The 11,070-nt window shown below is 35.0% G+C and overlaps 1 protein-coding gene across 1 annotated transcript; it reads left to right on the top strand.

Annotated features, from left to right (window-relative positions):
• Positions 1–6,814: 6,814 nt before the first annotated feature.
• LOC123649072 (ADP-ribosylation factor-like protein 2-binding protein) lies at positions 6,815–7,739 on the top strand. The gene is made up of 2 exons (XM_045566991.1): positions 6,815–6,895; positions 7,083–7,739. Exons 1-2 carry the CDS (start codon positions 6,815–6,817, stop codon positions 7,737–7,739), a joined length of 738 nt encoding a protein of 245 aa, XP_045422947.1.
• The last annotated feature ends 3,331 nt before the right edge of the window (positions 7,740–11,070 follow it).

Here is an 11,070-nt window from a genome sequence, read left to right as displayed (position 1 = left end):
CTCATGCTTAAAATCTATTTAAGCAGACATGTCTAAGAGGGAAAATAATAATATAAGAAAAGGTCTGATCAAGCCTAGTAGAAATAATATAGACTAATATAGACAGTCAAGAAAGAAGACTTTTCAAAACCTACCATATCATGGAATCTTTTCAAAACCTAACATATCCTCTGTGGAAATTATATTAAGAAATATCTTCAATTGTATCCAGAAATATGGTGAGACTTAGGATCTCTCTCTCTCTCTCTCTTTTTCTGTATCTAGTATATAACATCTGGTTTGTTGTATGGTTCACTTTCAAACAACACCCAACATAGGGAAAAAGCTAAAATAATAACATTTTATTGGAGAAGAACAAGATGGTTTTAATGCTTTCCTTTGCTCACTTTCAGTGAAAACTAAATTCTGTTGAAAAACATCTATGAAGAAGGATACTCTTTGGAAAACAAATGTTTTTGAAGAACATACAAAATTTTTTTAAAAATCTTATTTGATCTATAAAATTAGGTATGGAACCAAAGACACAATAAAAATGAACCTGTTCTGTGTTCTTGTGTCCTTGCAGTCAAGTTTTTAATTTTGTGTTCTATGATAGGAGGCAACAGTGGGCAAGAATGTCAGCTATCTTTTGCATTTAGTGTGAATTTAACAGGGAGTCAGGAAAGTCTTTTTAGAGAGATATGTTTTTTTGGACTAGAATAATTTTACTCACCTTGATCATCCAACTGTTAAATATGTTGAAACACAATTAACTTGCAATTTCTTCAACATTTTAAATGTTTATTCAGAAGGTAAAAATATTATATTAATCATAAAGATTTGTTTTACTTTGGAGCCAGATTGCTTGGCTTTAAATCCCAGCTATGCTACACTATATTTTGTGAGCTTAGGCAATTTTCCTAAGTATCTGTGACTGAAATATGAAGACAGAATAATAATAGCTATTTTACAATTTTTTTGTATAAGTATTAAATTAATGTGTCTATAAAAGAGAGGGAATTTACAAGAATGCTGACCTAATAACCTGTAATCAAATATTACTTGTACTGAAACCCTGTTTTGAAACACACCCCTCAATATTGTGAGTTAAGCATAACATAATTGGCATTGGCTACTACCTTTCAAAGAAGTATTTTTCTGGTCATTTTAGTAATCACCTAATAGTATAATCCCTCATTCTATAAATTTGACATCTATTCTTCTTACCAAAATGAAGTGCTTTTTGAAATTAACCTATATTTTTATTTCATTTTTTTTCCTATTGTTAGATAACAAATTACCACAAATGTAGTAACTTAAGGCAACACATTTTTCCCCCCCTGGGATACAGTCTCCCTCTGTCCCAGGCTGGAGTGCAGTGATCCAGTCATAGCTCAATGTAACCTTGAACTCCTGGGCTAAAGTGATCCTCCTGCCTCAGCCTCTGGAGTAGCTAGGACTACAGGTGTGCAGCACCACATCTGGCTAATTTAAAAAAAAAATTTTGTAGAGATGAAGTCTCACTATGTTGCCCAGTCTGGTCTTGGACTCCTGGCTTCAAGCGATCCTCCTGCCTTGGCCTCCCAAAGTGCTTGGATTAAAGATGTGAGCCATGGCACCCAGCCAACAAAAAACATTTATTGTATACACAAGGTCTGTGGATCAAGAAGTCTGTGCACAGCTTAGCTGTTTTATCTGCTCATATTCTCACTTCTGTATCCTTTGGTCCTGGGTGCTGATGGGAATCAGGGTCTCATCTGAAGCTTAGGGTACTATTTTAAGCTCACATGATTGTTAGAATTAATAGAATTCATTCCTTGCAGCTGTACAACCCATGGTAGCTTGTTTTTTCAAGACCAGCAGGAGAGTCTCTGACTCCTATCTCTGATCCTTGGAACCTCTTTTATTGGTTTCACCTGATTAAGTTAGGCTCACCAAGGATAATCTTCATTTTGATTAGCTTAAGTCAACTAATCAAGGGCTTTAATTGCATCTTCAAAATACCTTCACCTTTGCCACACAATTTAATATAATCATGACAGTTATAGCCCATCACCTTTGCCATATTCTATTCATCAAAAGTAATTTAAAGGCTCTATCCATACAAAAAGGAGAGGGGATTAATTGAAGTTATGGATCACTGGAGGTCATTTTAGAATTCTGCCCACCACAGAGTTCCTGCCATCTGGATTAGGAGATTTGAACTTCTTATATTGTTTTGCTGGTTATTGAGTTTGTCATTCTTGTTCTGACTCCATTTTTTTCTGCAGTTTTGATTTTGATTTTTGCATGTCCACCATTGTGAAATGTCAGGCAAGCTCAGTTATGTCTACTTTATGTGTGCCTATCAAAGAGTAAAAGTTGTGCAAAAGCAAGTAAAGACACAACACATTGAGTTGTGACATTTTTATATTAGATAATTTTAACACTCATTTTAAATGTTTGGTGCTTCTTGCCTGACTTTTTGGTAAGGAATAAAATCAGTTGTTAGATATTTGTGTTTCAACTTAGAGGCAAACATTTGTTACCATCATCTCAAGCTTCAAGATCACTTTAATTGGACAGCATACTCAGTTTTCAATGGGAACTGACTTAAAAAATATCATTTGAAACTGCTTATCTGTATGAACCTGGAATTTCTGAAAACTGTCATCCAAAAAAGGTACAGGAACAGATGCTGAGGCTGATATATCAGCAACAATCGTCTACAAACCCTATGTGGCAAATCTTGTGGTCATTATTCTCATTACATTATTCTTATTCATTATAAAGATTAAAAAGGTAGAAACAAAATAATATATGGTTATAAGGTTCTGCTTTTATCTACAGCAAGGGTGGTGATTGAGGTCGGTGTTTTGAGTGAGATTTTGCTTGATTAAAGGGTCTATTGGTTTTAAAAAGTTTAGAAGCCACAAAAGAGTTTGAATAATGATAATGTTGTAAAGTCTTGATCTACAGCTAGTAAATGAATCTAGCAAATTTAGAAGCCTCATCAAATAATAATTAAATTCAATTATTTCTTTGATGTGAGCTATTTTATAGTTTGACCATTTCCACCCAATCTGATAACAGGACTACTAACATCACCTCTTCTGACCAAGAGTTATTTGTAACCAGTTAAGACCTCATTCATGCTTTCCTACAATGATAAATGATAATCCTTCTGTGTGGTTGTGAAAAACTAACTCTCCTACCACCAAGGTCTGATTATGCATTTCATCAGATGATGTCAGGTCTTCCAATGGTCAGCTATAGTTTTAGTTAGCCATAGGCTATATATGATACAATTTTCCAAACAAGTAGGTACCTTGGTCTAGTCTTCCTACATGATGAAGTTTTCTCTCCTGGAATCGAGCCAGGAAAGGACCTAAATTTAAACATCCTAAACTGTTAGGTTTCTCAAGGCATTTTTGATTTTCATTCTTATTGAGGTACAGTTAAAGTACACCAACCACACACATTTACTGAGTACAATTTGATCAGTATGTACACGCCGTAATCAAAATAATAAAAATTTCCACCGGCCTCAAAATTTTTCCTTGTGCCTTTGAAGCTTTCTCTCCCTCCACCCACTTCCCCAGAGGACCACCAATCTATCTTCTTTCATTACAGGTTAATTAACATTTCTGGACATTTATATAAATGCATCATATAATATGTGCTCTTTTTTTGTCTGGCTTCTTTCACTCAGCTACAATTATAAGATTCATGCATGTTGTGGAGAACACGAATAGTTCATTCCTCTCTATTGCTGAGTAGTATTGCACTCTGGATTTATACATCCTGATGTATTTTGGCAATATATCTCAGAGATATTTTAAGTCAATTTCATAAATCCACTTGCTTATTTTGTAATGGTTACATAGTATTAAATAGCATGCACATACCATTGTAATCACTTGGTGTTGCAACAAACCTCTTAGTACATGAATTTTGTGTACATGTGGATATTTCTGAAGGAGAGATGTCAAAAGTGACAGTGCTGTTTCAAATGATATGCCCTATTAAATTTAGATAGGTTATTGTAATATGGCCTCCAAAATTGCAACACTGCACACTGGTATAATTTTGTATGAGACTAAATTTCCAACATTCTCTCTAAAACTAATCAATAATTTTAATATTTGCTAGTCTGATGGGTGAATAATGATATTTCATTAAGAAATTCTAATTTTCTCTTTACTAGTCAATTTGTACAACTTTAATAACTATAATTGCCATTTGTACAATTATTTTTGCATTGATTCTTCATATCTTTTTTCCAAATTTTGTCCTCTTAGATTACTGTCTTTTTATTGATTAGTAGGAACAGATACATCTTAGATATATCTGATTGTCTGTTAGAATTCTTCACTCCATTATATGTTGTATAATATTTAAACAGTGTTATTTTTCTCATAAAAATCTAACCATCTAGGACTCTGAGACCTATCTTGATAAAACAATAAATATTTTCAATTATATTTTAATTAAAACATATTCTTTATTTTATTAAAACTTTTACAAATGTGCTATTATTCAGTTCCTTATATTAAGGGAAAATTTAAGGCTATATGTTGTGGATGAACAACCAAGTTTTTTAATACCATCTACTGTGTGATCTTTCTTCAATTATTTGAATAACCAACTTACCCATTCTGAGGTCTTCAGTATTTTTGCATCTGACTTCAGCATCAGGTTCCTTGAAGTTATAAACTGGCCTAAGGAATTGAAAAGAAAGAAACTCAAATATCATGTTTTACAGATGGCATGATTTTGTTAATAAAATATGCCAAAAAAGCTCAAAATATAATTAAAATAATAACAGCAGTAAGGTCACTGGGTTTTAAAAATCAATATACCAAAATCAATTGAATTGTATCTCCAAACATCTGCAACAATTAGTTAGAAAATATAACCTTACACACACACACACACACACACACACACACACACATAATTATTTTTAAAGTATGAAACCTTATAGAGAATTGTAAAAATATATTGAAAAAATACATCATGATCTTTAAAGAAAGATGGGAAACATAAATGAGTTAATTCAGCTTATTTTGCTTATAAGAAATACACACAGAATTTAAAGAAAGTTAAAGGATAGAAAAAAATACAACAATGAAAACTTGGCATGGCTTTATTAAAATCAGGAAAATTAGACATGGAGGCCAAAAACTTTGCTTGAGATAAACAGAGTACCTACATAATACTAATTTTAGAAATCTCAAAGAAAAGATTTTTTGAAACTTGATAAGCTGATTTTAAAATTTAAATGAAGGAACTAAGAACTAAAAAATAACAGAGCCTTCTGAGAAACTAGAATAGGGAGAAGTTATGGCTTTCCAAATATAAAAATTTATTAATGTGTAGTTATTCATATATATTGGTAATAGTGCAATTATAGAAAATCTCAAATTTACCCCCCCATATATATATATAATTTTGTTCACAAATCTTTGGACATTGCATGTTTATAATAAAGGATGAAATGATACTGGGACAATTGCTTGTGCACATGAGAAAATTGAAATCAGCTCCTAACCTTGCACCACACAATTAAAAAAAAAAAAAAGGTCAATTCCAGGGGGAGATAAAAGCTTAAAAATTACAAAACAAATCTATCTTTTCAGCAAAGGATCGTAAAAAACTGGAAGAATATATATAGAAAAATTAAAGGATGAGTAAACATTTTTTATGAGGCTCATATATATGAGAAAAACAAACAAATAGAAAAGTAGGTGAAAGATATATACTAGAATTACATAAAAGAGGAAACCAACATACACAATGTCAAATTGTGAAGCAATCTTTTGTACCTCATTAGTAATCAGAAAAGTAAATATTAAAACCACAGTAAGATACCATTCCACACCCACCCTACCAAGAAAAATAAAAGAAGTTGAGCAATTCCTAATGTTGGTGAGGATGTTAAGCAACATGACCTTTCATCCACTACTAGGGGGAAAATAAATTAATACAATTACTTTGACAGACATTGTGAACTAAAATAAAATCTTAAGCCCTCCAGCCAATTGAATGGACCCATATTTGGCCAAAAGGACCCTAGAAATACCCTAAAGCTGAGTTGTTGGCCCTGAGAAGGGAGGTCAGACAGGTCTCATCATGCTCCCCTCCCTTCTTGGAGATAACTCATTAGCAGGCCTAAGGCTATGCAAGACAAACCTTGAACCACAGAGCAAGTCCTCAATTTACCCAACAGATCTCCTAAGTCTGAGCATGTTCAGGGGCATGTCTCTGATTAACTGACTTCCTTATCTTAACTTAAAACATTTCAAGCTTTTACATAAAACTGCATTTCTTTAACCAGTTACAAAAATAAGACTCTTTAAACTCACCTATAACCTATAGGAGCGCCTGCCCCCCAGCCTTGCAGATGTCCTGCCTTTTCCTGCCAAACCAATGTACACCTTCCATGTATTAATTTATGACTTTCCATGTAATCCCTGTCTCCCTGAAATGTGTAAAACCAAAGTGTACCCTCAACCACAGAAAGACCACTTGCTCAATGTTTCTTCGGTGTGGCCCCAGGCCATTGGTCCTCATGCTTGGCTCAGAATAAAATTATTTTATTTTATTCATTATCTTTATTATCTCTCTTATTTTATTTATTATTATCATTTATTATTTTGTTATTTATCTTTAAATTATTGGGTTCTTTTGCGTTAACATTTTGGGAAAAGATAAACATTTGCATAGCACGATACACAATTCTGATTTCTAAACACATACCCTAGAAAACAAACGGTTGTAAAGTGTCCAGGAAATACATACAAAAATATTAATAGCAGTGCCAGCCACAGCATGCACAGACCGGCCTGGCCGCATGCAGAGGCCTGGCGGCGGCGTGGCCACACGGGGAAGCCTGAGGTCTGGCCTAGCGAGCAGGAGCAGACCCAGCTGGACAGTGAGCGGCTCCTCCCATCCCTCCTCCCTCCTTTTTCCCTTCCCCCTCGCCCCCTTTCCCTGCCCCACCACCCATAGGTCCCCACAGCTGACTGTGGTGCCCTCCATGGAGCCGGGCGGAGGCTGGCCTGGCCTGCAGCGCCATGGGGTGGGACCCCAACCACACGCTTGCCCGCCAGCGTGGGTAGGTGAGGCAGCCGCAAGGATGGACGCCTTGGGAAGAAGAGAGCTTTGTGCTGTCCTGTTCCACCTCCTCGGATGCAGACTTTGATGCTGTAGTTGGATATTTAGAGGACATCACCACGGATGATAAGTTCCAGTTATTACAGAGAAATTTCGTGGGAAAGTACTACCGGGAATTTGAAGACATGGAAGAGAATAAACTGACCTACACACCTAATTTTAAGGAATGTATTTCTTTGGTAGAAAAGTATATTGAAGAACAACTGCTAGAGCAGATTTCTGGATTTAAAATGGAGGCTTTTACAGCAACGTTACAGCACCATAAGGATGAAGTGGCTGGTGACATATTTGACATGCTGCTCACATTTATGGATTTTCTGGCTTTTAAAGAAATGTTTCAGGACTACAGAGCAGAAAAAGAAGGCGGAGAATTGGAGTTAATCAGTGGTTTAGTGATGATTTCGCTGTGCAAATCATCTTCTCTGCCACCTTCCCAGAACAATCTGCGATACTTGGTCCCAGCCACTGAATGGGATCATTCTAGATGTCACTGGCCCAAGAAGCCAATAGGCTCACCTAATGATGACAGAAAAATACATCTTGGAAAGACTGACTCAGTCCTGTGTGCATATTATCGATGGGTCAAAACCAAAATGACCTAACCCTCCTGGACCTGGTTCTCCTGAAACAACTTCTTGAATTCATTAAACTTAGTACTCACCCCCCTTCCCCAAGAAGATCCTTCACTCAGGTGTCTCCAAGTCAGACTCCTCTGGAGCAAGCCCATGTCAGACATTCCACCTGGGGGGCCCCCTGCCCCCAGCATACATGTTAATGTGTCAGTGGTGTGGAATAACCCACCAACATGAACCGTATTTGTCCCAGAAGGCTTTGCATGAATTTTTTTGTGAACTCACAGCTCTTTTTCACGTGTGTCAGAGTTTCAGTCCTTCAGCCTCAATGGGGTTTTTAAGTATTTACCTAGGGTGTTACTCTAGCCAGCTGCCCATTTTGAGATTTTTGAATCTCCTATGCTCACAGCTTGTCCTGGCTGTAGAAATCAACTGAAAGGGATGTCCTTTATCTAAAAGATACATGTGAAAATTAACTCCCTAGTCTTAGCATTTGCAGTCCTTCTATCGCTATGTCTTCTACTGGTCCTGTGTAGTCCCACCGTTTCTGTAAGTGTCTTTTAAGCATTATTTTTGAAAAAATATTTTTATAGATGCTCAGGCTAACGTAGTAGACATGATCTTGGAATTTCCATGATTATCCATTTCAAGATCAAAGTATTATATGTTGTGTGCTTCTCAGTTGTTAGTGTTATGAAGGCAAAAATGCTTTATATGTTGGCATTCATTCCTATTTTGCTGGGCAGGGATGAATGTATGTCATGTGCTGGAAACTGACTAAAATGTATCCTGTTCTTATAGCATGTTAAATGTGTTTGTGCATGTTTTCTTAAAATCCTTTCTATGAAAACCAGTTTGTTAAGTTTTCTGTTGGGGTAAGTAGGGACTCCTAAATTTCTTCTTCCTGTCAAAATCTCTCCTACCAAGATGCTGTTCCACTGATCTAGCTCAGCAAGAGTAGGAGGTTGTAAACAGCTTTGCTAGTCATCTGTCTGCTTTGGTTTAATACAATGTTTGGTAGAATATTACCTATAAGAAAATATGTATGCCACATCTCTAGAAAGAAGAAAGAACATAGTAGTTCAATTCCAACGTGTGCCTTTGATTTTTGTAAAGTGAAAATAATTTGTAGAATATATATTAATAATACCATGATTTTCAAAAATAAATATTGGAAACAACCCAAATAGCTATCACAAGGAAAATGTATACATAAAATGTGATATTTTATTTCAATGGATAGTATTCAGCAATTGAAATTAATAAATGACAACTATATACCTCAACAAATTTGATTTCAGAATCAAAATTTGAAAAATGGAAACAACTTAGAGAAGAATTAAATATCCTCTGTATATATAACTCAAAAATGAGCAAAAGTTAAATATTTTATTGTTTAGTGATAAATACATAGGAGGTAAAAAAGGAGATAATGATTAATAGAGAACATGATGATGATTATGTCTCTGGAGGGAGGATAATGCAATTTCAGAGGAATACACAGAAGATTCTTATGTATTAATAATATTCTATGTCTTAAGTTGGATTGCAGTATTTTTGGATTGTGTCTGTGTTTCAATTTTTACAGATTTTGTGTCTTTGTTAAAATGGTCTGTCTTTTCATTAATATTCTTCATATTTTTGTTTATTTTTGGATGTATTACTCATAGACATTTTGAAGTCCTTTTCTGCTACTTGTAATATTTTAGATCATCTGTATATCTTCTTCTATTGTCTGCTATATATTTTTATTCTTTCTTAGATATTGGTCACATTGTCTTGTATAATTAAATGACTATTAAATTTATAATGAATTATAGATATTATGATTAAAAGAATTACAGAGACTCTAGTGATATTATCTTCCTTCAGAGAAGACTCACTCTTTTCTTTATTAAGTGGTTAGAATGAAGGGCAATCATCTTAATCCATTCTGGAACTGAAGTAAGTTGAGACTGAATTAAGTTTTGATAAAACTGAGTGGACTTTTAGCTCTCTCCTGCTTCTTGACCTCAGCTTTTCATAACTTGCAAATGAGAATTGACAGTCCCTTAGCACCCAGGCACTCCAAACATTTCCATGCTTCTTGTAGCCTGTTTTTAGCTGAGCTTTTTAGCATTCTTCCTAGAGCAGCTCCAATATTTCCAAATGTCTTGTGGAGTGGACTGGTTATTTGTTTGTATAACTATCTAAAGCACTGATGGTTTTTCTCTGGTCCAGTTTTGCCTTCTACCTGGGACCCACTCAATTCTTCAGCCTCCTGCCTGCACAGAGAATTGGTAAATTTCCTCTCTGAAAAGGCGGTTGTAAATTTTCAGTTCAATTCTGAAAGATTCAGCATTCATTGGAATTTTAATTCATCATCTTCTATTTTTCCATAAATTTCTGATGTCTTTAAAAATATGATTACTGTGATTAGTTTTTTTAAGCTATTCTCAGTGGCAGTGCTGGCTGGCCATAAAGTATTCAATTCAACCTAGAAGTGAAAATATCTACTTATTTTTTAATACGTACGTACATACATTCCTGATGAATGACAATGTTGAGTATACGTTAATGATCATTTGATTATCATTGTCAGTGAAATGTTTGTTAAAGTCTTTTCTATTGTGCTGCCATCCTTATTTACTGATTTTCATTTGTTCATTATGTAATCTTCTTCCATTCTGTGACATTTTATAAATAGGTGTTCTGATTTAACATTATCCAGTGATTTAACTTTTAAGATTAGAATTTTTGTGTCCTGTTCAATAATTTTTTGCCTATCTCAAGATTATTAGATATTATCTTAATTTCTTCTAAAAGCTTTATTCTTTTCTGTTTCATATATGTATATGCAGATATATATAATATATTATGATATATGTATAATATATATAATATATATATATCTGCAATACATTAGGAATTGGTTTTGGTGTACAGTGTGAGGTAAGGGTTGACATTTATTTTGTTCCACTTATACTTTTGTGCATATGAACAGATTTATAAAATAAAAACTAGGTAGAGGCTGGGCAGGGTGGCTCTTGCCTGTGATCCTAGCACTCTGGGAGGCCGAGGCAGGAGGATTGCTTGAGGTCAGGAGTTGGTGACCAGCCTGAGCAAGAGCAAGATCCTGTCTCTACTTAAAAACAGAAAAAGAATTAGCCGGGCAACTAAAAATAGAAAAAATTAGCCAGATGTGGTGGCATGCACCTGTAGTCCCAGCTACTCTACTCAGGAAGCTGAGGCAGGACGATCGCTTGAGCCCAGGAGTTTGAGGCTGCTGTGAGCTAGGCTGATGCCGTGGCACTCTAGCAGCATGGGCAACTGAGGGAGACTTTGTCCCAAAAAAAACACACAAAAAAAACCAAAAAAACTA

The sequence above is a fragment of the Lemur catta genome, chromosome 13 (assembly GCF_020740605.2).
Source record: "Lemur catta isolate mLemCat1 chromosome 13, mLemCat1.pri, whole genome shotgun sequence".
NCBI classification, from domain to species: Eukaryota; Metazoa; Chordata; class Mammalia; order Primates; family Lemuridae; genus Lemur; species Lemur catta.
This window is presented reverse-complemented; position numbering and strand designations above follow the sequence as displayed.

Excerpts from the sequence above, each read along its gene's own strand:
- LOC123649072 (XM_045566991.1), top strand. The coding sequence starts at position 6,815 with ATGCAGAGGCCTGGCGGCGGCGTGGCCACACGGGGAAGCCTGAGGTCT. Across the intron at positions 6,896-7,082 it reads GGAGCAGACCCAGCTGGACA|GTGAGGCAGCCGCAAGGATG; the intron begins GTGAGCGGCTCC and ends CAGCGTGGGTAG.